At 46.4% G+C, this 27,377-nt stretch overlaps 12 protein-coding genes across 12 annotated transcripts; 6 read left to right on the top strand and 6 right to left on the bottom strand.

The window, feature by feature from the left end:
• The first annotated feature begins 1,375 nt into the window (after positions 1 to 1,375).
• EDB82DRAFT_467002 (C6 zinc finger protein) lies at positions 1,376 to 2,849 on the top strand. The gene is made up of 2 exons (XM_065607913.1): positions 1,376 to 1,600; positions 1,681 to 2,849. The coding sequence occupies exons 1-2, from the start codon at positions 1,493 to 1,495 to the stop codon at positions 2,746 to 2,748; spliced, it is 1,176 nt and encodes a 391-aa protein (XP_065463169.1). The 5' UTR covers positions 1,376 to 1,492; the 3' UTR covers positions 2,749 to 2,849.
• A 683-nt stretch (positions 2,850 to 3,532) lies between these two features.
• On the top strand, positions 3,533 to 5,436 carry EDB82DRAFT_466999 (Alpha/Beta hydrolase protein; the record flags this gene model as incomplete). Its single annotated transcript, XM_025736974.2, has 2 exons — positions 3,533 to 5,096; positions 5,189 to 5,436. 2 exons carry the CDS (start codon positions 3,533 to 3,535, stop codon positions 5,341 to 5,343), a joined length of 1,719 nt encoding a protein of 572 aa, XP_025591881.2. The 3' UTR covers positions 5,344 to 5,436.
• Positions 5,437 to 6,685: 1,249 nt separating this feature from the next.
• EDB82DRAFT_578778 (heterokaryon incompatibility protein-domain-containing protein) lies at positions 6,686 to 9,317 on the bottom strand (the record flags this gene model as incomplete). Its single annotated transcript, XM_025736973.2, has 2 exons — positions 8,072 to 9,317; positions 6,686 to 7,996 (listed from the first exon to the last, which is right to left on the bottom strand). The coding sequence occupies exons 1-2, from the start codon at positions 9,224 to 9,226 to the stop codon at positions 6,686 to 6,688; spliced, it is 2,466 nt and encodes an 821-aa protein (XP_025591880.2). The 5' UTR covers positions 9,227 to 9,317.
• Positions 9,318 to 9,547: 230 nt separating this feature from the next.
• Positions 9,548 to 10,613, bottom strand: EDB82DRAFT_511412 (uncharacterized protein). Its single transcript, XM_025736972.2, has 2 exons — positions 9,959 to 10,613; positions 9,548 to 9,903 (listed from the first exon to the last, which is right to left on the bottom strand). The coding sequence occupies exons 1-2, from the start codon at positions 10,435 to 10,437 to the stop codon at positions 9,567 to 9,569; spliced, it is 816 nt and encodes a 271-aa protein (XP_025591879.1). The 5' UTR covers positions 10,438 to 10,613; the 3' UTR covers positions 9,548 to 9,566.
• An 869-nt stretch (positions 10,614 to 11,482) lies between these two features.
• EDB82DRAFT_434955 (uncharacterized protein) lies at positions 11,483 to 14,398 on the bottom strand (the record flags this gene model as incomplete). The annotated part of the gene is made up of 2 exons (XM_065607746.1): positions 11,483 to 13,348; positions 13,472 to 14,398. The coding sequence occupies 2 exons, from the start codon at positions 14,396 to 14,398 to the stop codon at positions 11,483 to 11,485; spliced, it is 2,793 nt and encodes a 930-aa protein (XP_065463168.1).
• Positions 14,399 to 14,774: 376 nt separating this feature from the next.
• EDB82DRAFT_511410 (uncharacterized protein) lies at positions 14,775 to 15,951 on the bottom strand. The gene has a single exon (XM_065608898.1). The coding sequence runs from the start codon at positions 15,897 to 15,899 to the stop codon at positions 15,141 to 15,143; it is 759 nt and encodes a 252-aa protein (XP_065463167.1). The 5' UTR covers positions 15,900 to 15,951; the 3' UTR covers positions 14,775 to 15,140.
• A 268-nt stretch (positions 15,952 to 16,219) lies between these two features.
• Positions 16,220 to 17,446, top strand: EDB82DRAFT_568963 (S-adenosyl-L-methionine-dependent methyltransferase). Its single transcript, XM_025736969.2, has 5 exons — positions 16,220 to 16,418; positions 16,470 to 16,574; positions 16,632 to 16,974; positions 17,021 to 17,230; positions 17,282 to 17,446. Exons 1-5 carry the CDS (start codon positions 16,227 to 16,229, stop codon positions 17,320 to 17,322), a joined length of 891 nt encoding a protein of 296 aa, XP_025591876.1. The 5' UTR covers positions 16,220 to 16,226; the 3' UTR covers positions 17,323 to 17,446.
• Positions 17,447 to 17,499: 53 nt separating this feature from the next.
• Positions 17,500 to 18,710, bottom strand: EDB82DRAFT_511408 (uncharacterized protein). Its single transcript, XM_065608897.1, has 2 exons — positions 17,982 to 18,710; positions 17,500 to 17,925 (listed from the first exon to the last, which is right to left on the bottom strand). Exons 1-2 carry the CDS (start codon positions 18,437 to 18,439, stop codon positions 17,523 to 17,525), a joined length of 861 nt encoding a protein of 286 aa, XP_065463166.1. The 5' UTR covers positions 18,440 to 18,710; the 3' UTR covers positions 17,500 to 17,522.
• Positions 18,711 to 19,482: 772 nt separating this feature from the next.
• On the top strand, positions 19,483 to 21,655 carry EDB82DRAFT_540258 (uncharacterized protein; the record flags this gene model as incomplete). Its single annotated transcript, XM_065609329.1, has 9 exons — positions 19,483 to 19,498; positions 19,682 to 19,821; positions 19,873 to 19,929; positions 19,978 to 20,046; positions 20,095 to 20,280; positions 20,344 to 20,773; positions 20,844 to 20,896; positions 20,951 to 21,049; positions 21,140 to 21,655. The coding sequence occupies 9 exons, from the start codon at positions 19,483 to 19,485 to the stop codon at positions 21,653 to 21,655; spliced, it is 1,566 nt and encodes a 521-aa protein (XP_065463165.1).
• On the bottom strand, positions 21,634 to 23,314 carry EDB82DRAFT_511401 (flavoprotein-like protein). Its single transcript, XM_025736964.2, has 3 exons — positions 22,571 to 23,314; positions 22,304 to 22,502; positions 21,634 to 22,249 (listed from the first exon to the last, which is right to left on the bottom strand). The coding sequence occupies exons 1-3, from the start codon at positions 22,969 to 22,971 to the stop codon at positions 21,860 to 21,862; spliced, it is 990 nt and encodes a 329-aa protein (XP_025591872.1). The 5' UTR covers positions 22,972 to 23,314; the 3' UTR covers positions 21,634 to 21,859.
• An 829-nt stretch (positions 23,315 to 24,143) lies between these two features.
• Positions 24,144 to 25,610, top strand: EDB82DRAFT_540256 (SGNH hydrolase-type esterase domain-containing protein). Its single transcript, XM_025736963.2, has 2 exons — positions 24,144 to 24,631; positions 24,682 to 25,610. The coding sequence occupies exons 1-2, from the start codon at positions 24,553 to 24,555 to the stop codon at positions 25,374 to 25,376; spliced, it is 774 nt and encodes a 257-aa protein (XP_025591871.1). The 5' UTR covers positions 24,144 to 24,552; the 3' UTR covers positions 25,377 to 25,610.
• Positions 25,611 to 25,916: 306 nt separating this feature from the next.
• EDB82DRAFT_578770 (uncharacterized protein) lies at positions 25,917 to 27,142 on the top strand. Its single transcript, XM_025736962.2, has 2 exons — positions 25,917 to 26,578; positions 26,639 to 27,142. Exons 1-2 carry the CDS (start codon positions 25,962 to 25,964, stop codon positions 26,991 to 26,993), a joined length of 972 nt encoding a protein of 323 aa, XP_025591870.1. The 5' UTR covers positions 25,917 to 25,961; the 3' UTR covers positions 26,994 to 27,142.
• The last annotated feature ends 235 nt before the right edge of the window (positions 27,143 to 27,377 follow it).

Genomic DNA, 27,377 nt, shown 5'->3' with positions numbered 1-27,377 from the left:
AGAAATACAGGGCAAACTATCGCAGCTTCTTGCCTTCTCGGCATAGTCCCAACTTCATTGAAGTTATGGGCGCAATGCCTGATTTATCAAGCTTCTTATCCCTCTTCAGGCCCTTATGTATGCCATAGTTGAGGCGGGCTGTGCCTATAGCCCTTTTTAAGGCTTGGTCCCCCGTAAGGCTCTATAAGCAGCTATGAGGACCACTGTAGTTGTTACAATAGCGATTATAGCCGAATCGTTTGCCCCGTGGCGTGATTACCAGGTGCGACTGTTACGGCCCTATTCACTGTTTCTACAAACATCAGGGAAACGTCAATAGCATTTCTCGGAATAGTATAAGCAAGGTTGTGTTTTCCAGCTCGTACATGTTCTCATAGTAAACTAAACACTTACTCTATGGCAAGTCTCTGTGAAGTGATTCTAAAGCTTGGATAATATCCTTCTTCATATCCTTTACACAAGGAGACACGAACTCGATGGAGTTAGCGTGCAAGCTGTGAGTAATCAGTAAGTAGTATGGCTACGCTCGGATGTCATCATCAATGTCATGTCCTTGCTAATCATCTGCGGCGGTGGTCCGAACGGCGATGTGATTGGTTTCAAGTATTCTCCAAGGGAAATATCACCACGGCCGTAATAAACCCCTCCTGGAGTCAGAGTAATTTACTCATACTCATTAGAGCTAATTTGTTCATCCGTCATGTCCTTAAATGACCAAGTTGCGGACCCCAGACTTACCACGGGAGGACCTCACCCCGCTTGGCCAAGAACTGGTTCACCTCGTTGTTCCTATCACCCCTCACAATCTCCGCTATCCCCTGGGTACTTGTCTCCGAAGACTCCGGCCCTCGGTCAATCTTGCTCTGTTTATCCTCTCCAGTCAAGTTGGTGACCTCTTCATTGCCTGAAATGCCGGCGTTATTGACTTGTACGCCGAGGACGCCAAAGTCAGACTCTAGTTTCTGAAAAAGCCCGATGGCACTTGACTGCTGAGTTAGCCTAGCGCACGCAATAGGTACAATCTGGAAGAAAGGAATGGGCCCTTGTTGATTCGGCGTAATGAGACATAGAATGAGAAAATCTCAGGGTCTTAAGTGTAGACCTTGAAGAGCTAGCTATGCTAAAAAGAGGGACACGCTTATTCGGCAGATATCCATAGATATCCTGGGGACTCGCCGATCTGGTTGTTCCCTACCTATGCACGGACGGTCTTGGGTGCGTATTGCGCGTATCAAGACGTATAACAACGTATTCGCCAAATGGTAGTGGATTTTAACGGGTTCTGAACTCTGACAGCGTCGTTTGATTGGTCCAAAATCAAGCCGTCTTAGCCCCGTTTTGTGGCATCCTTAGCCCAAACTTAATTTTAACATTACATATTCTAGGCCTTGGACCCATGAACAGCGTATTGTTCGTATAGCCCTCTTACTTCTTCCTTGACACGTCTGTCTCTATCTACAGCCTGTAGTTGTTCCACGCGGCTCTTAGTTCCATGAATGAGGATACCCCACCTACTGACCAAGGTGGTAAAGTCGTCCACCGAAGAGCCCATAGAAAGTCACGTCATGGATGCACATTCTGCAAAAAAAGGAGGATCAAGGTAACTAACGCCTAACCCGGCAGTCGAGTCGACCTGCGTTCCAAAATGACTCAAGCTAATTCTTTGGTCCAAATCTCCAGTGCGATGAGCAAAAGCCAGCTTGCACCAACTGCGTCAGGCGATCGCTGGTGTGCAGCCTTAGCACAAACCACAGCCCTGTTTCCAGCCCAGCTTCGACGGCGTGTGTGGCAGCATCCGTCCGGTGCTGTGCAACCAATCTAGATGTGGAGGATCTTGAGCTGTTTCATCATTTTTGTCTCGTCACATCTAAGAGTTTCAGCAACGAGCAAGCCGTCCAATACTTCTGGAGCGTTACAGTACCGAAGATGTCTTTTAGACACCAGTTTCTTCTCCATGCAGTCATTACTCTAGGCGCGTTGCACCTACGTCACATGAACTACCAGCTTGAGAGAGACATGCCTGCCGGCCTGTTGGACAAGGCTAATGTGCATTGGGAAGAGGCCCTGAGGCTTGCCTCACCACTTCTCTCACACGTCACTGAGTCAAATTGTGGCGCACTCTATCTCTTTGCAACAATAACTTGCTTGCATACATTTGCCCTCGGCCCATGCCCAGGAGAGATGCTTATATTCAATCAGAATGGCCCATCGAGTTGGCTTACACTTTTTCGCGGACTTCGGTCAATTGAGCAAGCATGTGACTTCGCAAGAGTCCAGAACGAGGAGCTGCGCCCAATATGCCCGCTCTCTGGCTTAGAGTTGAACAAAGACCCAGTCAAAGCCCTCGATCCATCTGTCCAAGAAGCTTTAGAGGGTTTAGCATCCTTCATGGATATCAACGTCACGAAGGATGACGAGCGGTGCGAGAGCCTGGTAGAAGCTCTCACGCTTCTACGTAGGTGCTACACAATGGTGCATGACAAACCAGCTCAAGCCTCGGCTTACACGATTTTCAGCTGGTTACATCATGTCTCGGATCATTACCTGGAACTGGTACAGGACACTGACCCAGTGGCGCTGCTAGTCTTCTCATACTTTGTGGTGTTGATCAAGGGATTAGAGTGTGCCTGGATGGTAAATGATTGGCCTACACATCTCATGTCAGGAATCTACGCTTGCATGCCACTTTCGAAACGTTTCTGGCTGAGCTGGCCTATGGAGCAAGTCGGCTGGCTGCCGGCTGAATGAGTACAGCAACAGTGGTATAGACCATGTTGCAGTTTATTTTATTTTTGTTGTTATTTTTTATCAAAAAGGAGAAGAGAATACACTTCTACACGCGTCCACGCCTCATTTGTTCATGATGTTGTCTTCATAGAAGCTGTTCCTTGCATAGATCAAACGCTACTGGTAGGATTCACCAGAAGTATCCTGACCCGAAGGAAGGGTTTAACAAGAAGCGTGTGTAAGGAGAGTTTATCTCGCTCGAGGCTAGTAGTTGCGTGGGGTTACACCATGTCTTTTTCTTCAGTCCAGGGGGAGTTTCCATTAATCAGGATTAGAATTTATGGGCCGAGATCGACGCCTTAGCATAGCGTATTCAATACGTGGTGATGAGTCCTTGACAATTTCTACCTCAGGATGCCCATGACCTGCTGTTAATAATCCACTGCCTGCTAGCGCGTGCGGAATAAACGCCAGTGATAGTTCTTGATGATCAACAACTTAACTTTTACGAGGCTAGAATTAGTATGTGAGTTAAGGTGGAGGTGGTCTATGCTACAATTTCCTGATATTGCATTTGTGTAACTTTTGAATTAAGCTAATGTAAAAAGCGGTTCCATCTTTTTACATGCCGAGGCTGATTTGTAAGGCTTTTCCGTTGTCCGTTGTCTTCTGCCGCTTTGCCATTTTATAGTTTAGCTTGCCGCAATTATATAAATGCAGCAAGATTCCTTAAAGTCAAGGTCCTCAATTCGTCACACTCGGGCATCTATCTCTAAATACGTTAACCAGTCTAAATACTGCTAAAATGTATTATGCTCTTAAGCTCATTTTACACATGCTGTGGGCTCTCCCTTTCCTTGCAACACTTTCTTGGGCTACTCCAACAACACACATTTCCACACCCATTGTCGGAATTAGAAATGGAACATTGGCAGGCTTATACGACTCAGTCCGACATCAAGACGCATTCCTCGGCGTCCCATTCGCAGCATGCCCGACCGGAAACCTTCGATTCAGCTTGCCTCAGCCACCGAAGCCTTGGAAGGGGATCAAATCAGCCAAGTCATATGGACCGTTCTGTTTAGGCAACTCTGCTAAACTCGTAGGTTTCAGTCAAAACACGTCTGCGCCCATGAGCGAGGATTGCCTCCACATCAACATAATTCGTCCGTCTGGCATCAACAAGTCTCATAAGCTTCCGGTCTTTGCCTGGATCCACGGCGGCGGCTGGGTTGAGGGTAGCGCAGGGGATCCCAGATACAATGCCTCATTTTTAGTCGAGACGTCAGTTCAGATGGGCACGCCTATCATCTTTGTCAGTTTTAATTACCGCCTAGGCGTTTTTGGCATGATGAACGGGCCGGCTACAGCAAAGGCTGGGCCACCGAATGTCTTTATCCACGACCAACGTCAGGCGCTTCGATGGGTACAGGAAAACATCGCTTATTTCGGCGGCAATGCTTCGCGAGTCACTATTGTCGGGGAATCTGCAGGAGCTTCTTCTGTCGGTCAGCATCTCATCGCTTATGGAGGTCGGAACGAGGGGCTTTTCAGCGGCGCTATTGCGCAAAGCGGAGGTCCTCTATCATCGTCTCCATATCGCAACGCAACTGAGACGGAGGCCTACTCGAACAAAGTACTAGAGGAAACGGGCTGTACTGAGGCGAAAGATCAGCTATCATGTCTGCGTGCTGTTCCCGGAGAGGCGCTGAGAAGAGTCGGTCAGATGCTTCCTACGGCCTGGGTCGTCGACGGTGAGCTTTTTACGTCAACTAGCTCACGTCTTCTCGACTCGGGATCGTTCGTTAAGGTTCCTCTCCTGACTGGGTCTAACCGAAATGAAGGCACGTCTTTTACGCAGTTACTTGGTTTAACAGTAAACTCTGATGATGAGTTTTTGGCGTCCGTCAAGGGACTTCTTGGGCGACCCGTGGAAGAAGCAGCCTTGGCCAATTGGTCCACGTTGTATCAGATGGAAATCGATAGGCCCTCTCCTGCAAGTTTAGGATCAATTCTGTCTAATCCAGGCCCACAGCTAGGAGCCCAGTATGGAAAGACAAGTCTCTGGCTTGGAGATGCTTTCTTTACGGCTGGCCGACGATTCGCCAGCCAGAAGTGGGCTGATTATCGCACGCCAAGCTATAGTTATTTCTTTGATACTCCGCCTGCTAACCTGGACCTTGAAACACTCGGTGTGGCTCACTTTCAGGAAATCCCATTCACCTTTGCTAATACCAAAGCCGTTGGTTGGAATACCGACCCTTTCCCTTCTGATCCCAAGACGAGGCAGAAGTATTTGAGGCTAGCTGAAATTATGAGTCGTATGTGGATCAGCTTTGTGGTTACAGGATCACCTAACTTTCACAATGGTAAGTCTTCCCTGCCATAGTTAATTAATCCTACCATTGAGTGCTATGGAGAAAGAGCCTATTTTCAAAGGAAGCCGGCTAATATCAAGCAGTGTCTGACTTGAAAGTAAAGTGGCCAGTGTACTCTCGGGATAACCCAAGAAACCTGGTTTTTAGCGCTGAGAATGGAGTCTCACTGCAACAAGACATTTGGAGGACCGAGGCAATTGATATGTTTTCCTCTCTAGCACCTAGCTTAGACTGGTAGGGTAGTGGAATTACGGCTAGGTAAACTATATTTTTGTTTCTAGCATTTTAAAGCTTAGACCTTAGTAGGGTCAGGTTGGACTATAGACTAAGGCAGTAACTAGACATATACTCTAATCTTTAAGGGCATAGGCAGGCTTGTACAAACACTGATAGGGTGTCTCGGAAGGGTAGTGTCAACGGGATATTTTACTTTATATTTAAAGAATAAGGGAACAAGAAAGAATTCTTATTATTAAATACCTTCCTTAAACACGATAAATATTACAAGCTGTTATTATTAAAGGAGTCACGTTAAAAATCAGGCTGTAGAGAGCTGTGTTGATGGTCTCAGTTTTTCACCAGGGGCATGCTTACATGAAAGTGCATTTGTATGCCAATTGGAATGATGGGAATGTGAAAGATTATCTCACCCCGTTTCAAAACTCGATCCCTCGTCTCCATCGAGATGTAACCCGTTATACAAACTAATAAGTGTTTCAGCGAACAGCGACTCTTCCCTGGACCGTTGATACGGCCTTTTGTTTCTCAATGGATAACGAGCATACATATTTTTTTTATTGCTCGTGATGTTGCATTGCTAACTATGGGCCCAATTACTGCAGATCGCCTCCCAGTCTTTGACTCATTGAGCTTTGGATTTATGCCTGGAGGTTCAAAGTACAGGATACCGCAAACGGTGTTTTGGAACAATAAGGGCTATTATAAAGAGTCAGAGACTCGCACAGATTCCGGAAAGGCACTGCATGCGACCGCTAGATTCCTTTCGCTGAGGAATTTGGTGAAACCGCCGAAATGTGCGAATGGGATTACGCCGACTCAGTCCATAAAAAGTAATGGCTCATGGGAGTGGACACCCTATTCGAAGATCAAAACGTGGCGGGACCAGCTTTCTCGATCATCAACTACTCCCCAAGAACGGAACTTAATCCGGGAACATTCTCTTCACCGTGAAGAATATGAAACCCTTTCTAAGCGAGTTAACAAAGATCATCTGAATTTTGATAGCAATAACTACCCCGCTGAGAGTGGTAACCCTGGCACGGTATTGGTTCTACTGCGTGACTGGCTTGAACAGAACAGCTCTTCTCCAACCAGCTGATTAATGCTGTCGATTAGGGGCTATGCATATTTCCTATGTACTGAAGGCTGCAAAAGTGCTTAATATAGGTGCTGAAAATAAGAGCATGAATTATAGGGCAGAGTATTGTTAGTTCTTGTATAGCTTCCTAGGGAACAGGTATTATAACATTTGAATATATATGAGAACAATGTTGACTTTTGAAATTTATTACAGTATAAGTCTCAGGTACAACGACCACCAATCTTGATATTCTTCTTCGCTAAACAATAGTTACCTGACAGATCCTACCCGGGATCTGACCCTCTTTAAAAAATGATTCCGGCCATGGGTAATAGGAAAATGCATCAGGCGTGTTCCAAGGCCCAGCCGAACTTAATATTGATTCTCCATTTTTCAAAATCCGGTTGCAGTTCCATTCCAAGAAAGGAGCTTCATCGTAATGACTCCATCTGAGACACCCGCGTAGTTTCTCTGCAGAAACTCTGATTCTCATATTTCTTTCCATGAAATCATCCTTATATCCAGTTGCCTCTTGTATCCAATGACGCGAAAGATAAGCCATCTTCCATGCCCCGGAACCCTCAAATTCGATTTTAGAGGGGACATAGACCTCAATTTCAAGTTCATATGAGATAAAGCCGAGAATTCTACAGCTTTCTATCAATTCCTCAGGTCTGATTTCCATATAAGCCATACCCAGTTCATTCCATGCCACACAAGAGGGACAAAATGACAAGAGAAAAGACACGTAAGAGTCCAGTAATGATGTTTCTGACTCGTACACCATCTGCTTAAACAAGTTCAAAATATGGCGATCGACATTCTTCTGGTCACATGGGCTCACCATTCCAGGTGACTTGAGGCTGTTCGCCTTATCCTGTTCGAACCTTGCGCCAGTTCTATTTTGCACTTCCGTGACTGTTTCATCAAGAATTGAAGATCCAGTGTTAGAGTGACTGAGTCGACTACCGAATTTTGGGAGGAGATTCTCTACGGGAGTTCCAGAAGACCGGTTTGAAAGAAATAAGTCGTAGCAAACAGTACATCGCAGTAGGCGATACTCTCCATTCACTGATAGGCGCCTCATGAAGAGAACCAAAGTAACGTGTTGTGTCTTTTGGAGAAGAAACAGCTCATTATCTCCAGCTTCAACAGAAATGTCATCCCCAGTGTCGGGAATACACACAAATAGTTTGTAGCCAGCTGCTTCAATTGAAAAGACATGACAAGGCTCATGAAGACGAGACGTCGAATTTTTGATCCAACCAACCTTTATCAGCGCTGATGAAAACTTGCAAACATGTATTAGAGGCAAAGTTAACTTCAGAGTTGCCGGGTCTACAGACGGCTTTTCGATGGCCCATAGCTCTGACGCTGTGAAGCCCGTTCTTGGCAGGACTGTGTCATCGACCGAATTGAATAGAGTAAAGAAATCGTTGTCGAGGTAGTTAATGTTTTTGCCAAAAGTTGTTTCGTCTCTCTCGGATTCTTCAAATTCTGAGATGTTTCCAAAGGTTTGAGAAACGGACAAAAGCCGTTCTCCCATGTCCTCTAGACTCCAATGTGGGAGCTATGATGGGAACTTCAAGTCCGATTGCTGGCCACCAGCTGCAGTAAGAATCTTGAAGCATTGTTCAACGAATACAAGGTGAAGGATAGTTCCGATATATGTGTGAAGTCGCGATATCGAATAATCGGGTATGAACTCTTCAACTTGAAGTCCGAGGCCAAGTATGCCATAGACTTTATCACGAGGGTCTGTAGCTACAGAAGACCGTGTCTGTTGTAATAAAGATGAAAGGCTCTCATAAACAGATCCTTTACAGGCGTAATCCATCCATGGATGACTGATATCATCGGGTCGTGTTTTCCAGGGAGGTAGGTTTGTCCCGGCTCTGACTCTGAATTCATATCCATGCGCCGGAATCACAACCAAGGGGGACAGTATGACTTCTTGGATCACCCAAACCCGCTGAAAGTAATGAAGTTCAAAAAGCTGTTCTCGGCTCATGAGCGATTTCGGTATCAAATCTTCAAATTCTGTAAAGTCATGACGCTTGGGATACAACCTTCCCTTCGTAGGAAAAAGGCCTTTGGGTTTCACAACTTCTTCTCCCAAGTAAATGATAGTCCTCAAGCATCTCCAGTAAATTTGACCCATCAGAGGTACCTGAGTCTCTTTTTCGAGGTGATCGCATTGGTTGATGCAAATGGCGTCAACCCAGATAAGCCGATTTTGTGACTCAAGGCGGATATACTGAACCATCGACCAGCAGTTTCTAGTCTGCAGAAGAACATCCCAGTAGTCGCCGATAAAAATTGGTCGATTTTGTCTTGTGTCTCCGTCTTCACCACCCCAACAGTAGGAAACCGTCTCGTACTCGGGACAGCTATCAATCTGATAGTCTCCAAGCACAGCATGAATTGGACAACGCTCGTCTAACGATGGTGAAATGTTCAAGATTCGAAATTCGGTATCAGAGAGCCGTCTCTTGTAGACGGGATGTGTGAACGAAGATGCGTGGATGGAGTTCAAGCCATTAAGTTGTTCGTTCGTTATGGTGGCTGGGGTTTCGTTTCTAATTTCCGTGAGGGAGTTACCGATAACAGACGCTGGCCAGCGCAGACGTAATTCACCGGGTTTCTCGTCTGGAGGTATTGTCCAGGGCGGTTTGACATCGGCTTGATCTGCGATGAGCTTATTGATGTCTGGGCTCTCACCACATGATTTACAGTACGGCAGACCCGCCTGCACAAACACCGATGGGATATCGCAGGAGGGGTGATGCCAACGAGACATTCTGTTGGAGTTGAAGAGTTAGGAATAGAAGAAGACGTCTTGTTGTTGTGCCTTTCGTACACACGATGTCTGGCGCGTGGTGTTGTTATCGAAAAAGCCATACTCGATACCAGGCTGTAGAAAGCGGGGTTAAAGGCCCAAGCTTACTGCTTCGGGTATGGTTGCAAAAAACAGCTGTATGCCATAAGCATAGAACGTTATCAACATATATATTTGCGACTGTCTATGATCACACATCAATTAATCATTTATCAAAGTTTAATATATTCGAACCCGTTAAATTTGATATATGTGAAGCCCACACATCGCATACCAAATTTGCAGTGATATTCATAATGTCCTATAGGCTGCAAATGCGCTTGAATTCAAGAGTGTCGACGGCAACTTGGATTTCTCGAAACTCTCCACCGCAGGATGCGATAAGCTGCACATCTGCCTGCGCGACATTGACATCAGAGAAGATCACGCTGCCTGACCTCCAATCACCCTGCCAATAATCGAAATCACCACGGAGGGAAGTGCCTCCCACCTTGAGTTCCATATCACATGTGTAGTCAGCACCGGGACTGGCAGAAATGAAACGGTAATAGTAAGAAAACTTGTAGGTGCCGTAGAGATTGCTCAGACTTTGCTGAACGCTGCCAGTACCAACGCCATTGTCTCTCCAGGTAAAGGACCTATGACCGATGGATTAGTACAGATCATGTGAGAACAAGAGATGCAGTAGCATACACAGCATTGGTGCCACTTTGAGGTGCAGTATGGGTTATCCCGCCATTGCTTGTCCAGGGTGTAATGTTGTCATTGCTGTTGTCGAAGTTGGGGTTGATGAACAGCTGGGTTTCAACACAAGCCGGGGCTCCAGTCGTCGTAGGCTCCTCTTGGGCCGCAGTGGTAGAATCCGCAACGGCAGTGGTCGTAGTCACTACCACTGAAGTGATTGTCGTATCAGAAGCAACCGTTGATACGCTTTCAGCAAAGCTTGTCTCGGTTGCAGTTTCTGTCGATTCTTCCTGGACGGTAGTGGTAGCATCGACGATAGTAGTAATCGCTGTGGAGTCGAGGGATGTTTCGGTCGAATCGGGTACAACAGTTGAGGAGCTCTCGGCAATGCTTGTGACTCCAGTAGTCAAAGGCTTGCAGGGGCTAGCCTCAACTCCAAAAAGGAATAGAGTGACAGCCGCAGCTGGAAGGACGGAGAAGCGAACCATTGTGGCGGGATATAAAACGAATGTTCAAACGAGTGGACAGAACTGCAAATACGCAGTGTCAATGATAGGATGTTGTCAGAGAAAATTAAAGTTAAAAACATGCAGCAGAGCTCTCCTTTTTAATTCAGCTATCTCCTTGTCTGTTTATGGCACTAGAGGTGGTCTTTGCAGGAGCCTATTGCCAATAGTTCAGTAGGCTAGCAAGAAAAAGTGTAGCTAAGGTCCCGCTTCAGATCTTGTTCAGGCACAACCATGCTAGCTGACAGGGGTTGCAACCAATCATATCAGTAGCATCGCAAAAACAGAGCAGATAGCCGAGCTAGTTAATACATTAAAGGCATAGTTCATTGTGATGTACAATCTGGTAAATTATTCTCCCATTTTAGTGCCTACTAGCACCAATACTCGTTGTTGGATTCAATAGCAATCACTGTTAATTCTTCACCTTCAGGGTAAATGAGATTATTTTGGCAAACACCAAGCACAAAGTACGAATCCTTTGCTACTTTTTCAACTTTCCTAAATGGCATAAATTCAGAGACCGATGACCGTTGTAGCAGACAGTGTGTCATTTGTGATATTACCAATTTAACGTGTGAGAGCAATCGTGCTCTCCCGGGTTTTTGTTGTCATCGCTTTCTGATGATTCAAATTGACAAAATCCCCAGTGTCATGAAGTAGATTTTCCGTCCGCCCGCCAACATACACTCACTAAGATTTTTGTTCGCAGAGTAGTTTGATTTTTAATATCGAACTGTAAGAGTGATAGAAAAATTGTTTATTAAGGATAGACGTTGAAGGACTGGATGAAATATGTAACGGTCACGTGTTTGTGCACGTGAGATCCTTTATCCTCAACTTTAGCATACGGGCTTCAATTCTTGTGGTTCTGAATAATAACAGATGCCACAGTTTTGAATTTAAGCAACGTTTATTTTTGGAGGAGGGTAAAGATTATGAGTCAATTACATTAATCACTAAAGCACGACTAACTTCATCTAGCTGTCAAGGTCTTTCCTTTCACCACGATTCTCTAAGAATCACCCTAATTATAATTGCGCCATTTCTGACTCTTGATACAGTCAGAGCAATCCCAACAGCCCTTATCACTCCAACTCAACATTGTATTACCAAACTGCTGCCACTGGATACCCTTGAGTTGGAAACCTGCCAAAGCACATTTTCCATACTCTTCAGACCAACCAGACGACATACAATCAGGGTTCGAGTTACAAAGAGCCGCACATCGCTCCTCAGAATCTTGGTGAGGAAACTTGGAGGGTGCCTCGTCCCAACCCCAAGGGAAGTACCCTGTATGCTGACAGACCAAATTACTGTCATCAACCTGCCTGCGCTCACAAATGGCCTCCTCGCTTGTGATGCTAGGAGCACAAGTCGCGGTGGGCAGTGAAGTTCGTAGTGACGCGGAATAGTCATCGCGTTCGAAGTCGTGGCAGAAACAGAGGTAGCAACTCTGATCACTCCAATTCAGTGAACCGTCATCATTACCAGGGGTGAATGAGGAGCTAAAGACTGAATTGGAGGAAAAGACACATTGCTGGAGATTTTGATCCCATGCGGAAGCCTTGCAGCGGCCGCCCATCTGGTTGCAAATAGCTGGACAGTTCTGATACATGTTGATGTTGAGGAGTTGCCAAGGATATTCACCATCTTTGAGTGTGAAAACCTTTTTCACGGTTCCATCTTTATTACACTGAGAGTATTCGTAGTTGTTTTGATCAAATTGGCATCCATCGGATAGGGCGAGCGTGCATTCAGGCATGGATGAATAGGTGGTGGTTGGGGCGTAAGAGGAGATGAAAGTTGTAAGGGGCTCAGTTCGAGTTGGGGTCATTGTAGTCGGCTCGATGGTCTGTTCTGCAGTGCTGGGAGCTTGGCTCGTAGTCTCGTCCTTGGCTGAACAGTCATTGGAGCACGACCAACAACCCTTGGAGCTCCATGGAAGAATGTAAGCAGAAGGGTTCTGATCTTGAGCCTCCTGGAACTCGCTGTTTGCAAGAGCAGTGTTGGTAAAGATACATCTCCTTCGCGCGTAATCATATGATGAGGCCGCGCAATCCTTGAGTGTAAAACAGATAGTCGCGCACTGCTCTGAAGTTGTCTGCATAGTGGCCTTGTCAAATTCATTGTTGGCATAAGGCTGGAGGTCAACACTGCCAAGGTTACCGATCTTCTCGCAAACGAGGTCTGAAGATGGAGAGCTCTGTAGATGACAGTGAGGGCAGGCGGTTGCGACAGAGGGAGCAGCAGAAGTGGTAATGTCCGGAAGAGAGACTGTTGATGGCGCAACAGAAGTCGTCTCAATATCCGCTGGGTTCTTAACATCGCAATCCTCGCACTCGAAGCAATCAAAGTCATTCCACATCAAAGAATACGGCCTGTTAAGATCGATGCCAACCACGCCAAGTGTGTCGGAAGTAAGCCGGCAGGGACTGGGCTGATACTGTTCATCCCACGCAAAGGCCTTGCAAGCAGGACCTTCTTGCTTGCACAGCAGGGCACAGTCTTCGATGGAGTTTTGCCGAGGAACGGTATCCTTTGTGCGACCCCATGTGCCGGACTTTACGTCTCCAAACGCCCAACAGGCACGAGGGGCTGTGGGTCGGTCGTTCTCTGACTCCTGTGGGATACCAGGCAGGGAGACCATCTGTGTTACTTCTGGCTTGATGGGCGTGCAGTAGCCAGGAGGTGGGGCTCCAACAGGGCAGACTCGGGAGCCAGTTGGTAAAGAGCTGGCAGTAGAGAGGTCACTCGCGGTGGTAGGGTGCACGGCATCTGTGGTTGGGTTCAAGGTAAGAGTGGGAACATGACTCTCTGACTGGGTTGATGGGTTTTGTGTAGCAGGTTCAGAGGCAGTCGATACATCAGCTGTATGTGCACCGGTCTGACCCTCGGCGGAACCAGTGGAAAATGTCTCAGACTCGGTTGATGGGTTTTGAGTAGCAGGCTCAGAGGTAGTCGATGGGTCTTGGGTGGCAGGTTCAGATGCAGTTGATACCCCAGCTGTATGCACATTGGTATGAGTTTCAGCGGAACTTTGGGTCTGAGGCTCCGCTTCAGTTGATGGACTGAAAGTGTTGGCATCGGAGCTGGTGAAGAAGCCAGATGTTGGGTGCGCAGCATCCGAAGTGAAGACCTGAGACTCAGTGGAGGGCTCGGCCTCTGTTGATGGTCCATCGGTGCTTGCGGCACTGCTTGATCCCTCTGATGCGGTAGATACAACCAGTGAAGCACTTGTAGTAGCAGCATTAACCTCATCACCAAAGTCAATCGACACATCATCGATCGTCTCAGGAGTAACCTGGTTTGACATGAAGATGGAGTCAACGTAGATACCTGCAATCCCACCAACAGGACAGTTCACAGCAATTGAGAAAGCACCCTCCGTGTTGGGAACATCGGTTTGTTCAAGAACAGTATTCCAGTCCATAGCAGCTCCGATGCTAAGGATCGTCGACGTGTAGAAGACGTGGCCAGCGATAGAAGCACTGAGCGTGCAGACATTGATGCTGCTAGCGGTGATGACAGCATAGAAGAACCGAATAGTGTACTTCTTCTTGGTATCAAGAGAGTCGAGCTGCTGAGAGATGCTGACGATGTTGCCAATGGCTCGCTTGCGGCTGGGAGGTTGGTTGGATGCTTGCATCTCGACACACCCCTTCTCCTTGCTGTTGTCGCCGGTATAGCCCTTGTTCTCAACAATCTGACCATCACCTTCGACGGTATAGCTAGGGATGTTGCTTGGGTTGGTCGGGTCTCTGACGGCAAAGTTTCCGTTGCCAATGACGTTCTTAACAACGAGAGGTCCCTTTGTCTCTGAAGTCGCTGGGGCGGTTGTAGTCCCTGTTGCGGAGGTAACATGAGGCTTGCATGGGCCGGCGAGGGCAACATCGAATTTGCCCAAGATAGCCAAGGCCGTTAAAGCAAAGACGGAACGCATAACGAGTGTAGTAGCCGATCCAGGCGTTGAACGATGTGGCGAGAAAATCGAGAAACGTGGGCACTGGGGAGCGAGATATCGGCTGTTTATGAGGATGTCTTGGACCCCTAATTCTTCAAAGGAATCTCCGAAGAGAGTGGTCGAGGCCCTTATTCTCACGCTATATTGAAACTATTGACTTGAAGTCTCGATCGGTGTCTCGTACTTTTTTTGGCGTATGTGAAGCTAAAGTGGTTAGACTGCTCTGAGCTTTCATCTCGGTGCATCGCCAATGTCTGTATGCAACCGGCCATTGTCATAATGTTCAAAAAAGCAAAGCTAATAAGAAACTATGTATTTCACAAAAAAAAAAAAATCAATTTCTTTCTTTCGTTCCTTTGATTCCTGATTTCAGCTTGGCACTAGTAATTAACCCCTGTACAAGATAGTTTCGTCAAACACTAGACACCTAGCGCAAGAGACTATTTGATCTTTTAAATATGCTTACCGTAAAGTTTAAGCCACAGACCGTATTTGGATAAGCAAACTGAATTAGCATTTTGAACACAGGCAATTTCCACATGACCGTAAATTCTCGATCAGTGAATATCTCGTCATCAGCCACCAGCCATCGTAACGGCGCCGTCGCACATCATCTCATTATACATGCCCCATCTCTAAGAAACCTCCCCAGTAAGAACCACTCTCCAAACCATCTCGGGTATCTGATATCCCCAAAGACTAGATACGTTCTTGTAGTTGCTCAGGAATTACATTGAATGTATGAGATTGACGTCCAGACTCGGGGTCCCGAAACCTCAGCCTTCACCAAACAGCAGCTCATCCTAAAATTGCAAGAAATTAGATGCGGTATTGGAAATGGGTTTTGGTGTACACTAGTCTCGTCTCTGAGTACAGTGGCATCTTGTTGGGCGATGAGGATGTAGGCTTCGCAGCAAAGTCTGGTTAGCTCTGCGCTTAGTTCTGTTTCAACTGGTGGAAACGAAGGTGAACAGCATGTGTTGGCCGCAATTGCGGATTGGTTTTGTTTTTGGTAGTTGTTGTTTTGGTAGCTTTGATATGCAAGAGAATCTCCCGTCTGAGATGGCGGAGGAAACATGGCAGGTTGAAGGATTGATAGTGCCAAGTCAGTGAGCTCGATGTTCATATCGGGTAAGTCATCACGATCTGGGTCGTTTATTTCCTTGGGTTCCTCTGTGACAAGACCGGTAATTGGAAGTAGTAGATCGTCTATGTCAAAATCGGTTGGTGCTTCCTGAATGTCTACACATTCGGGCCCTGCTGCGAGTGTCGTCAAAGTTCGTCCATTGCTGTCGCGTTTTAACGTCTCTTCAAGATCGTCAACCTGGCTTCTTAGACTTGAGATGGTTCTGTCTGCTTCAGCAATCTTCTCCTCCAGTGTGGCGATGTAGTCTTTTCTCCGAGCACGGTGACGACGTTGGTTATCGCGAACGCGATTTCTTGTATGTTCAGCAGTTACTCGCTTAGATTTAGGTGTCATGATGAAGTGGTTGAAGTCGATATGTCACCGATGGTGTTGCCATCGTTTGAGAAATGGGGTCTCAAAACGGTGACATATCGATTGGCGATCTTAGTAATAATTCAATACCTGATTGGACGCCCTTCTTTCTAGTGTCGTGATGTGCACCACGATGATGTGAGACAAAGGAATATGATTGGCACGTGTGACTGATGTTGATGAACGGTGACATATCGGTATTTCTCGATTTTGTCTATATATAATGTCAATATCTTAAGCAGACGGTAGACACATGAACATCCATCACAAAGAAATAGCGAGGTCCACCGCAAACCAAAAGTCAACAATATGGACGCGAAAGAAATCTACGAACAAGTTCACAAGCGCTATGGATCAGTCACCAAGAGCAGTACTGGCATATATGAGCAGACTGTGGCCAAAGCATTTGGTTATACTGAAGAAGAGCTTGCGGGTATTCCCGAGGGGGCAAACCTTGGCTTGAGCTGCGGCAACCCCACAGCTTTGGCAAAACTAAGAGAGGTAGATTGTGACATAAATTCTGCCTGGATACTCGACTGACTGGTTGCCAAGGGCGAGACTGTGATTGATCTTGGTTCTGGTGCTGGCTTTGATGTTCTAACAGCTGCCAAGAAAGTTGGCCCAGAGGGCAAGGCAATTGGCGTCGACATGAACAAGGTGAGCTCTCCTATCATAAATTATATGAGGCATGAGTAGAACTAACGTTTGTGAAAGAACATGATAGGCAAGGCCAATGCAAACAAAGCATCCATGAAAATCTCAAACGTCGAATTCGTCGAAGGAATCATCACATCTGTTCCCCTTAGTGGGGCTATAGCCGACTGTATCATGAGTAATTGCGTTGTCAACCTCGTCCCTGCTTCTGAGAAACAGCTTGTATTTAACGAGATGTTCAGGCTCCTCAAGCCAGGTGGACGTGTTGCTGTCAGTGACATACTTGCACGCAAAGAGTTTACCGATGAGATCAGAAACAATATTGCTCTATACGTCGGATGCATCTCTGGTGCTAGTCCTGCCAGTGACTATGAGGACTTTCTCAAAAATGCGGGATTCAAAGGTGAGTTGAACTTGAGAGGTAGTGAAATCGAGCTAACTATTGAAAGATGTTCTTATCGTCGACACTAAAAGTGACCTGAACGTTTACTTTACTGCTCACGAAAATGGGAGTTCTTGCTGTGGGAATGAAGAGGCAGCGTCAACTTGTAGCGTTGCTTCACCCGCATGTGGCTCTCAGATTTTTGCGACAGGCTTTGGCAATGATCAGGGTATTCGGAGTGATCGTCTGGGGATCGCCGACTTTAATGAGTGGGCTGGTAAGTTCACGGACGCTGCTATTTGGACATGAGATTAATCAATCATTACAGGATCATTTCAGGTGTATGCCGTAAAGCCTCAGTGCACATGACGTAACGTACTCAGTCAACGACAGTATTTTACTGAGAGATATCTACGTTATAGTTCTACAGCAGAAACTGTGACCTGCTTCTGTCTTGATGTCTCCCAGGGCTCAGGCACAATATAATCATTACACTAATAATTGAACTCGCAGAAGAGACAAGCAAGCAATGTGGTCATGTATGGTGCATTTTCCTATCTCAAAAATAACTATTTTGCAAAATCCTCGACATCTGCATCCTCGTCATCGAAATCATCGAAGGGAGTTTCCGCTTCAAGATCCAATTTTATATCGACATCACTCTCTTCACCACCTTCCATATCTCCAATGTTGACCACATCCACACTCTCTTCCTTCGGCGCATTGTCTGCGACCCATTCACCACCCCGCTCATCAAAAGTTGAATGAGCAGGATGCACCTTCGAAACAGACATGTAACACTTGCTACACAAACGGTCTTCGGAGCATAGTGAACAATCGTGATAGGACCCGTAGATGTCAAGCAAGCAACAGTCACAAAACATTGTGTTCCCGTCTGGGAACTCTGCCAAATTGCCCCGCTTCCTTGAACTGACATGGTCGTTGTAATCTTGACTTACTACTGATGCAAGACTAATATAACAAGATTAATTAGCGTGCCTCACGACCAGGGATAATAAGCCACCCACCTGTTATCGTGATGGTAATAGGCCACATCGTGAACGGTCCAGTCTTTGTACATTCCTTTCCCTTTAAAACTAGGGTTGGTGCCGTTTTCCAAAAGTAATGAAATCATATCAGTAATCGGAAACCGGTTTCCTTGATGTCGAAGCCAAATACGGGAAGCTCGGGCAGCCCATAAGAGTGGCGTCCATCCATCGTTGTCATTGATATTTATATCAACGCCAGCTCGCTCAGAGCGCTCAAGCACCACCTGTGCCAATCTAATATCTCCGCCCATGACAGCATAGTGTAGGGACACACGTCCAACGATGTCTCGGGCAGCAAAATCAGAATCCGGAAGGTCCAAGGTGTCGAGGGCGTCTAAAGGGTTATAGCAAGCTAAATGAACTGGTCTGGGACCAAGGGAGTCATAATTTATAGGATAGGCCTTTGGAGAAGTAGCTGGATTGTGTTCGCAGGGCATGTTAAGGATGCCGAAATAATTGGATGTTGGAATATACCATCGGAAATTCTCGTATCAGCGCCATTCTTGACAAGTAGAGCGATTATATCACTTACTGGGCTACTAAACGAGGCAATGTCCCACCTGAGTGTCGCTATTATCAATGGAGTTCCGTAGAGCCATTCACAACATGAGGTAACTTTCGCTTTGTAGTCGATCAACAACCGCACCATAAAAAACGAGCCTGCTAGACAAGCCTCATGTAACGGCGTCAGTATCTTGGTTGTTAGTGAGAAGCTCGGATTAGCCAACATTGGTTCCTTTCTGAGCATATAAGAGAACATATCATCAAACTGAGCTCTGATAGCGAGAAACAGTGGTGTATCCTCACGATCATTCAATACAAACAGTTTTGCGCCGAAATTCGCGATACGCCTGACCGTCTCCAAACTTGCTGACGAATTGATGTGGTGGAGTGCCACATTCTTTCCGTTATCCCTTATTGCCATGTTGGAGTTTTACTCGAGAATCGTGCGGACCATGTCACTTTGTGAATTATGCTTAACAGTAAGAACCGGAAGGGACTCGCCATCCTCATTAATAGTGTTGACGTCGGCTCCAGCTTCGAGTAAGGCCCCAACAATATCAGTAAGTCCTTTGACTACACCTAGGCACAACTCCCGTCGTATGCTAATTGAATTGAGGTCAAGCCTGCCTTCCGATTTTTTAAGTAGTAACTGTATACTTTCCAGAAAGTTCAGAGAAATGGCAACGTCCAGGGGGTTTGTGACGTTGAATTGAACTTCGTAATGTCGGCAACATGTTGGAGAAGAAGGCGGAGCGTTTCGGGGAATGGGACAGCTTCGTGTAATGGTGCCGTTTCTTTGTTTAAATAGGTGACGTTCACGTGGGACCCCTTGTCCACAAGCAATTGTATCAGCTTGGGATCACCACTGTCAGCTGCAGCACCTATAGCAGGTATGCCGTCCGAGTGGCAGGCATTGGGGTCTGCTCCCTGTTCAAGAAGATACTGTACAATTTCAGTCTTCTTCCAGTCGACAGCTATGTGCACTGTACCCAGTTAGTATATGTATGTCCTTCCAAATTTGATAAGGGCAGACTTGGTGTGCGTGACCTTCCGGCATTTAGTGGTATCTCACGCTTGTCGATAGTGGCTCTATATTTGACCAGGATCTTGACCATTTGAAGGCTGTGTACCATAATTGCATGAAAAAGAGGTGGACTAACGTACTCGGGAGCCAGATCCGGGTCAGCACCATTTTGCTGCAGCAGTGTGCAAAGATCATTTAAAATTCGACACGGCACTTCAATATGTCGCGTTTCCACAGATTTTCACCAAGGGCGATATAAAACAGCCAGATGTGAGATACCGGGGAAGAGACGTAAGAATGAAGCTTCATTTTTGCTGCCGCGGATAAATCTAACTTATTCAGGATATGGTCTTCTTTTTCGATTGGCTTCGTAACAGGTCTGTCACTAAAATCGTCAAGGTATGACATTCTAGACGATGCCTGTTGCTCTACTAATAAGCCGAATAGGTTTTTGTTGAGGACATAGAACCTCCTTCTCATCGCGATGAAGCTATCGAAAGGTGTTTGAAGTATTTCGTGAGTTTCCAGTCTGACTGTTGGAAACACCGACTGGTGGTTATATAGAACATTGAAGTGCTCGACTGGAAACGACTGGATCTGGACTCAGTTACACTTTGCGAGATTGGAGTCAACCTGCGCGAAGTTTATCTCCAATGGAGCGGCAGTCATGATACCCTTCGAGTGTGGTCGGAGCAAGAGGCTCTCCCCTCACTACCTTCATTGGAGGTGATCCATCTAATTCAGAAAGAGGTACATGTATAGCAGCATATTTATCTCATCCCGTTGGATGACCACTAATACGTCCTTGTGTAGGGCCTTGAGTCGCCTGAATTAACTTTCAAGAACCTACAAGTCTTTGAAGAGCGCTTGTATAAGTTTTGGCCAGATGGCACCGCCCGACCCCGCGTGATCAGGCCTAAATCGGGTGGTGGCCGGCCGTTGGCGCGTGTCCGAACAACAGAGGCGGCGTCTCAACACCAGGAGCGGCCAGTTGATCCCCATCGATGGATCGAATGCATGCAAAACTTTTCACAATGTTTCAGACAGATCAAAGCCCTCAGGGAAGCCACAGGAGTATCTCCCTCCCCCGTGGGGGTAGCTCTCATTGATGATGGAGCCGATATCACTCACCAAGATCTCAACGATATCAAAGATCGTAGAATATTTGGCAAGAGTTTTGACTCTGAAGGCGGAAGCTCCAATAACCGTGTTCCACCATATTGGAGCTCGTCTTCCGGTCATGGTACGTTAATGGCGAAATTTATCCACAAAGTTTGTCCCAGCTATCATCCATGACATCAAGCTACAGACAGTCTGGGCGGCAAATTCCAAGAAAGTCCAAATCAAACCAGAGAGTGCAATCAAGGTACTATCTATCCCTTCGTATCTTTTGTTCAACACAGATTCTAATTACATATAGGCTATCAATTATGCTGCAGAGAGAGGATCCCAGATCATTTGCATGTCGTGGACGATTAAGCCTCCAGAGGGAGAATTGAGAAACCGGTTCAATGCTGCAGTACAAAACGTGGTTGATAATCACGGCATTCTCATGTTCTGTTCGGCCAGCGACCATGGGAAGTCAGCCGACATAAACTACCCACATTAGAGCAACCGTCAATGTTTTCGAATTGGTGGCGCCAAAGCCACTGGAACCATGCTCGACACTGTCGGTGACCCTCATGCGGTGGATTTCATCTTTCTGGGACACGAAGTTGTCATTAGCAGTAGAGAGGATGAAAGCTCGGCGCAGAAATTTGAGTCTTACACAGGCAGCTCTGTCGCCAATGCTCTTGCGACAGGTCTGGCAACACTTGCCATTGAGTGCGTGAGGTTGAGCGTCATATATAACCGAGAGTTGGCAAAGCAGGGTCAGCAGACTATCGTCGCGTTTGGGCACAGTCCTATTGTTGAAGACGATATCACCAAGGTCCGAGAACGCGCACGAATGGAGGACGCATTCCACAGCATTAGCGTTAACCAAAACACAAACCACAAGTACATTGAGGTTTGGAATACGTTTGATGCAGTTGCTACGAATCTGAAAAGGAGTGATACTGAGTATGAGAAGCTTCGGCATATCGCAACTCTTGTTGAGTATTTCCTGAAGAAGGGAGTCAAGTAAATAGGTCGCATCAGGGCGATGGTAGCAAGCATACTAGCCCATACTATAGTCTATTAGCACTGGAGATACAAGGACGGCAGTAGCTTTCTTCAGTATCTCTACAGAGCTCAAACTGTAAATAGAGTCTCCCCAGTCTATATGTCTTTTTAATCCTTTTATCTGTAGTAAACCTATCGATATGATCATGCTTTTGTACCGTCAAGTCTAGTTTTCTTCCTGCTTCTTCACCTCCTTGACCCTTTTTTCCTCTCGCTCACTAAACCGATCACCAAAGAGATCGAAGTGAGGTCTCATGACAATGGTGTACTTGACGAGCTCCTCCATACAGTCAACGAGACGATCGCGGTTGGAACTAGGCATCATACGGCTTCCCTCCTCCTCGGGAGTAAACTGGGTGTACGCTTTGGGTACTGAGCTCTGGTTGGGAATGGCAAACATGCGCATCCAACGTCCAAGGATACGTAGTGAGTTCACAGAGTTAAAGGACTGGGACCCACCACTGACTTGGGCCACAGCCAGAGTTCTTCCTTGGGTTGGACGTACTGAGCCTGTTGATAGAGGAATCCAATCGATTTGTTGCTTAAAGATACCAGTCTTTGAGATATGTTAGCTCTGGTTAACTTCACTTCCTCACCGGGAATGGCGTACCAAGTTACCATGTTGCTCTGGACTAATCCATACATGGCCGTCACTCCATTTGCTTAGCTCCCGCAGTTCTTGAACCCTGGGATGGTTATGTTGAACATCGTCCTTCTGGGGTAGACCGGCTGGGTCATATACTCGCACATCGCAACCCAGGCGGAAGAGAATACGTGATGCTTCAAGGGCAAGAAGACGTGAGTATGACCTAGGATATATGAATGAGCATAATCAAGACAGTCGAGTGCCGGTATTGAGTTTGGGCTTAGTACTTACCGACTTCTAAGACTTCCATAAAGAACAAGAATTCGAAGACGATCAAGTTTCTTTTCCATAATCTCTGACTGCACCATCTTTAGTGCTGTACTCAGTTCCAATTCGGCGATCCAATCGTCAGCAGCCATATCTCCATCGAAGAGAAAAGGACGATATTGCTGGCGAACTGCAGCGTCATCTTGGTCGCGGTCAATGGCGAGGGTCTTATTTCTGACCGACGGATCAACGGCAAATTCTACCGCTGTTCTTCCAGCATGGGAATTGTTCAAGTCTCCGTGTCCGTTCATCTTAATGCCAAAATTATGAGTTGTTCGAGAGAATAAGCGTTGTTGAATATGGATGGCCACGGGGTTGATGCGTGGAAAAGGGTGAGTTCTGATGGTGTTGTAGAAAAAACGCATTTTTTAGAAACAGCGTCATCATTAACAAGTGCTGGCTCACATATGTAAGGGATAATTTATATAAAGATAGTGGATAGAGCTAGTTTACAAGCGGAACTTTTAGCCCTGAGACAACGTAAGCTCTAGCTTGGCTGTTCCACTGAACAAGACACCATTGGCTTGATATAGACTTTCTAGAGGCTTGATCTGATAAGATACTGAGACCTTGGATCGTCGTAGAGCCGGTAATCTATGTAAAGACAGACATGTGTTAAACCTAGCATTGATTGACAAAAGAGTTTGGATTAATAGGTATGCCAACACACTCCTCAATGGTGACAGAGAGGCTATTATAAGATAAATATAGTCTCAGAGACCTAATAACCTATTCCATGGAGCAGAGGTGAGAGAAAAATTCAGATTGAACAGACAGGGGCATTGTCATGTCCGCATCGTGATTGGCTGTAGTCCAAATGGATGGATGGCGTTTTTCGGGACTCTGTCATGCTTGAGATTTGATTGGCTATTTCGACTTCCAACGTTTTAATCGAGCAAAATCACCTGTCGGCAGTTGTACTACGTTTATGTTCTGTGTGTGTTCTAGATGAACCGGATATAAGGTTAGAGTTAGAGATCAAACTCTAAGAGTTGCTGTAGGACAATGCAAATCCCGTTTCGATACTTTGCCTCCGTGTGTCAGCTACCCTATAGATCTTGTTTATTAAACACCCTTTTTAGTAGGTATGCCATCACAGTGTCAGAATTCGTATTCTCCACATGATTATATAGTGGAAGAGTTTAGTAGTGTGTCTCATTGTGATCTTTACTTTTATCTCAGGGTTAGAGTTCTTTCAATGTTGCAACAAGTGTCTCTGTTATTCGACCATGAAGCTGCTAATAAGAAGTCTGGGAGAAAATAGGCGGACTCCTTGCTCTTTTCAATGAGTCCTACACCATACAAAGCCATCATAATCCTTGTTATCAATTCACATGATCATATTTCTAAAAGACTTACAATTCAAGAAGGTGTTATTTCGCGGCCGAGGTATCCGGCTTCGACCAGCACCATTCTTTAAGTCGGTCAAAATACACAATCAAATCGGGAAATGATATTCCGTTTCCCCGCGTTCGGTGCATCTCAGACCGAGCGTAACCAGCCTCTTCCCCGGACTTTGACAAATGAAGATCTTCCACAGTTCAACGTTACCTCTTGGCTCTTGTACTAAAACTCTAACACATTAAGCATATTCTTATCATAGGGCCGCCTCGTGGCATTTCCATGCAACTGACAATTCCATCAATCGGTTCTCTCCGAGACCCCAGTCCCAAAAGTGCCGGGCTGAACCCTGTAGTCTAGACTTTTCGTTCCCTAACTGGTGGAAATGTTACCGTATCCCTGTCTACCGGGTTAGCACAGACCGGGACAAGACTCAAATCGGTATCCTCGGAGCATAGACCGGGGCATTCCTGTTTCGTGAAGATGAATGTTGCAATTCAGGGTCTTGATGATATGCGTTCCATATAGTAGATATATAGGTCTGGGCACACTTCTTAAATCGCCAAGTTCTTGTGTACTATCATTTGTAAGAGCAAGTCGTCATCATGAAGTTCTCTGTTTCTTTCGCAGCACTTGCTGCTGGAGCATTCCAGGCTGTGGCTGGCCAAACAGTCTACTTTGCTGGTATGTCTCATCTCGTCTATTCCTCTATAATATATACTTACTGTTTGCAGGTGATTCCACCATGGCTAAGAGTGGCGCCAACGACGGTGTTACTGATGGCTGGGGCAACTACATTGGCAAGTACCTAAAGGTCAATGCTGTCAACAAGGCTATCGGCGGTCGATCCGCTCGTTCATACACCAACGAGGGCCGCTTCACGGAAATCATCAACCTCGTCAAGCCAGGCGATGTAGTTGTCATCGAATTCGGTCACAACGATGGCGGTTCACCCAACAACAACGACAACTTGCGCTCCGATTGTCCCGGTGCAGGCACAGAAGTCTGCATCTCTGACAAGACAGGCGAGAAGGTGTACACCTTCGTCTTTTACATCTCCCAAGCCGCCAAGGCCCTTGCTGCAAAGGGTGCTCAAGTCGTTCTCAGCACTCAGACTCCTAACAATCAGTGGGAGACTGGCACTTTTCAGCCTGGTGCCCCTCGTTTCGTCGGCTATGTGTCGACTGCTCACAAGGCCCTGGCTAGTTCCAGTGTCACTTGGGTTGACCACTTTGCTGCTGTTACAAAGATGTACCAGAAGCTTGGTAACCAAAAGGTCAACTCACTGTACCCCAAGGACCACACCCACACCAGTCCCGAGGCTGCCGACCTCATTGCCAAGGCTTTTGTCCAGGCTATTAACGAGGAGATGAATGGAAGGACTAGTCTGAAGTCGCTCATCAAGACTCCTGTCAGCAACGTCTACTAGACTAGGAACAACTCAAGACTTATCTTTGTTTTGACATGAGTTTGAAAACTGTCCAAGATTAGTATCATAGTTCTTGTATATACCTAAACTTCATCACGAGTCTCAATACTCACCGCTATTGTTTTTCTTTTGTCTACTGCATTTTGGTACTTACCCACTGCTGGTGATGACAGCGATGGGTAAAACTGTGCCCGTCAATTATGAATAACCTTAGTTGAACACTATAAATTTACGATATCGCGGATAATTTCGTCATCAATTAAATATCTCGCATGGACTACCATTCAACTGTTTAAAGCCTGATCGCCATTAAACCCCTGTAGAAAATCATTTCAGGCCCAGTGCTGCAATTTGATCCACCAAACTATCGAGTATAGTGCATACTAAACATCAATATTTCAGCTGTGGCGTCCAATCCCCAGCATTTATCAACTATTGCCCCTGACTAGGTAGTTATCTAGATAGATAATCTCTGTAATTAAATAGACATCCACTCCTCATCGCGAATTTCTTCAGGTTTGTTTGTTTAACCTGTCTAGTGACAATTCGTGTGCTACAAGCACTGTCCACTCCTTACACTTCACAATGGCTCGTCACGGAATTGTCGTCCTTTTGGCGGCTACTATTCTTGGTTTTGGTGTTAATGCTGGTCCCTGCAAGCCTTACTCCTCAGCTGCTTTGTCCTCAACAATTACAGTTGAGTCAACTGCAACAGAATCCGCGACAATTACCGCCGACGTCACTGATACTACCGACGCGCTCGAGACAACTGTCGCCGCTACTACTGAGGCAGCCGACACCACTGAGGTTCCCGAGACTACAGTCACTGAATCCGCTACCGAAACTACTGGGGGCTTGGAGACCACTGTCATTAAGGCCACTGCCGCTGGCACTACGGATCTTGTCGAGACTACAACCACCGAGGTCGCAATCGATACTACCGGTACTCTGGAGCCAACCACAATCGAGACCACAGCTGCCGATACAACAAACGTCGACGAAACTACCACCATCGAGGCCGTTGTTGAGACAAGTGCTGTCGCTGTCGAGCCAACAACAACTGGCGCCGCTGAGCCTGTCTGCGTCCCGACCCAGATCCTTGACAACACCGGCTTCGACGATAACAACGATGGTTACCCATGGAGACTTGATACAGGGTCGACCATCAGTCAGATAAACCCCCACTCAACACCCAACTTTGTGTAAGTCATGGCTTGATACCAAATTGTTCAAAACAACCATCACTGACTGCTGTGAATTAGTTACGCCACCGTTAACCAAGCTCGCACTTTCACGTCTATTATTCAAGACCTCCCCGCCCTTGGCGATTACACCTACCATTTGCAATACACGTTCAACCTACAAAGCGTTATCGGTGGTGATGGCTTTTCCTGCCAAGTTTATCCTAGGGTTAACGGGCAGAGCCTGGCCTCCAGCCTAGCACTAACTGACAGTGGTCCCGATGGGTTCCAGACAGGATCCAGTTATTTCGTCCCGCAGAATCCAGATTCACCTGTCAGTTTGAGCCTTGCAGCCCAGTGTCTAGGTAGTTTTAACACTATCATTATTGGCATCGACGACGTTACGTTGACTCGTACATGTATCGTTTCCGAATGAGCTGATCGTGGATCAAGGTCGCAGCTATTCGCTGAGGTTGATCGGTCATAGGGAGAGGCAAATTTCAATCAGTAAATGTTAAATTCTGTATATCAGTTCCGGTATCTTATACTCAGTCCTAACAGCGTATCCTACTTGATATTTTATCCATAACAAATACTTCTTGAATGCTAAATTGCATTACTCTGATTCCGACAATTGATCCACGCCCCGACATTTCATAGATATTCTCACACCATGCCAGCTCCCGTGACACATTTAACTGATAGTAGTGCTTCGTAACAACCCAAGTTGCATAGATCATCGACTGATGGCCAACCAGCCTCAGTTCAACGCGGTACATATACTCAACGCAGCGGCAAATCAGCCAAGCACATGTGTTTG

The sequence above is a fragment of the Fusarium venenatum genome, assembly GCF_020744135.1.
Source record: "Fusarium venenatum strain MPI-CAGE-CH-0201 chromosome Unknown EDB82scaffold_4, whole genome shotgun sequence".
NCBI classification, from domain to species: domain Eukaryota; kingdom Fungi; phylum Ascomycota; class Sordariomycetes; order Hypocreales; family Nectriaceae; genus Fusarium; species Fusarium venenatum.
This window is presented reverse-complemented; position numbering and strand designations above follow the sequence as displayed.

Coding starts and splice junctions, on each gene's coding strand:
- EDB82DRAFT_511401 (XM_025736964.2), bottom strand. CDS start 22,971: ATGCGTTTTTTCTACAACACCATCAGAACTCACCCTTTTCCACGCATC. Junction 22,503..22,570: donor TATGGAAGTCTTAGAAGTCG/GTAAGTACTAAG, acceptor CATATATCCTAG/GTCATACTCACGTCTTCTTG. Junction 22,250..22,303: donor CAGAGCAACATGGTAACTTG/GTACGCCATTCC, acceptor CATATCTCAAAG/ACTGGTATCTTTAAGCAACA.
- EDB82DRAFT_578770 (XM_025736962.2), top strand. CDS start 25,962: ATGGCTCGTCACGGAATTGTCGTCCTTTTGGCGGCTACTATTCTTGGT. Junction 26,579..26,638: donor CACTCAACACCCAACTTTGT/GTAAGTCATGGC, acceptor GCTGTGAATTAG/TTACGCCACCGTTAACCAAG.
- EDB82DRAFT_467002 (XM_065607913.1), top strand. CDS start 1,493: ATGAATGAGGATACCCCACCTACTGACCAAGGTGGTAAAGTCGTCCAC. Junction 1,601..1,680: donor GCAAAAAAAGGAGGATCAAG/GTAACTAACGCC, acceptor CCAAATCTCCAG/TGCGATGAGCAAAAGCCAGC.
- EDB82DRAFT_511412 (XM_025736972.2), bottom strand. CDS start 10,437: ATGGTTCGCTTCTCCGTCCTTCCAGCTGCGGCTGTCACTCTATTCCTT. Junction 9,904..9,958: donor CAAAGTGGCACCAATGCTGT/GTATGCTACTGC, acceptor CATCGGTCATAG/GTCCTTTACCTGGAGAGACA.
- EDB82DRAFT_540256 (XM_025736963.2), top strand. CDS start 24,553: ATGAAGTTCTCTGTTTCTTTCGCAGCACTTGCTGCTGGAGCATTCCAG. Junction 24,632..24,681: donor CCAAACAGTCTACTTTGCTG/GTATGTCTCATC, acceptor TACTGTTTGCAG/GTGATTCCACCATGGCTAAG.
- EDB82DRAFT_511410 (XM_065608898.1), bottom strand. CDS start 15,899: ATGACACCTAAATCTAAGCGAGTAACTGCTGAACATACAAGAAATCGC.
- EDB82DRAFT_568963 (XM_025736969.2), top strand. CDS start 16,227: ATGGACGCGAAAGAAATCTACGAACAAGTTCACAAGCGCTATGGATCA. Junction 16,419..16,469: donor CTTTGGCAAAACTAAGAGAG/GTAGATTGTGAC, acceptor CTGGTTGCCAAG/GGCGAGACTGTGATTGATCT. Junction 16,575..16,631: donor TTGGCGTCGACATGAACAAG/GTGAGCTCTCCT, acceptor CGTTTGTGAAAG/AACATGATAGGCAAGGCCAA.
- EDB82DRAFT_511408 (XM_065608897.1), bottom strand. CDS start 18,439: ATGCCCTGCGAACACAATCCAGCTACTTCTCCAAAGGCCTATCCTATA. Junction 17,926..17,981: donor TATTACCATCACGATAACAG/GTGGGTGGCTTA, acceptor TTGTTATATTAG/TCTTGCATCAGTAGTAAGTC.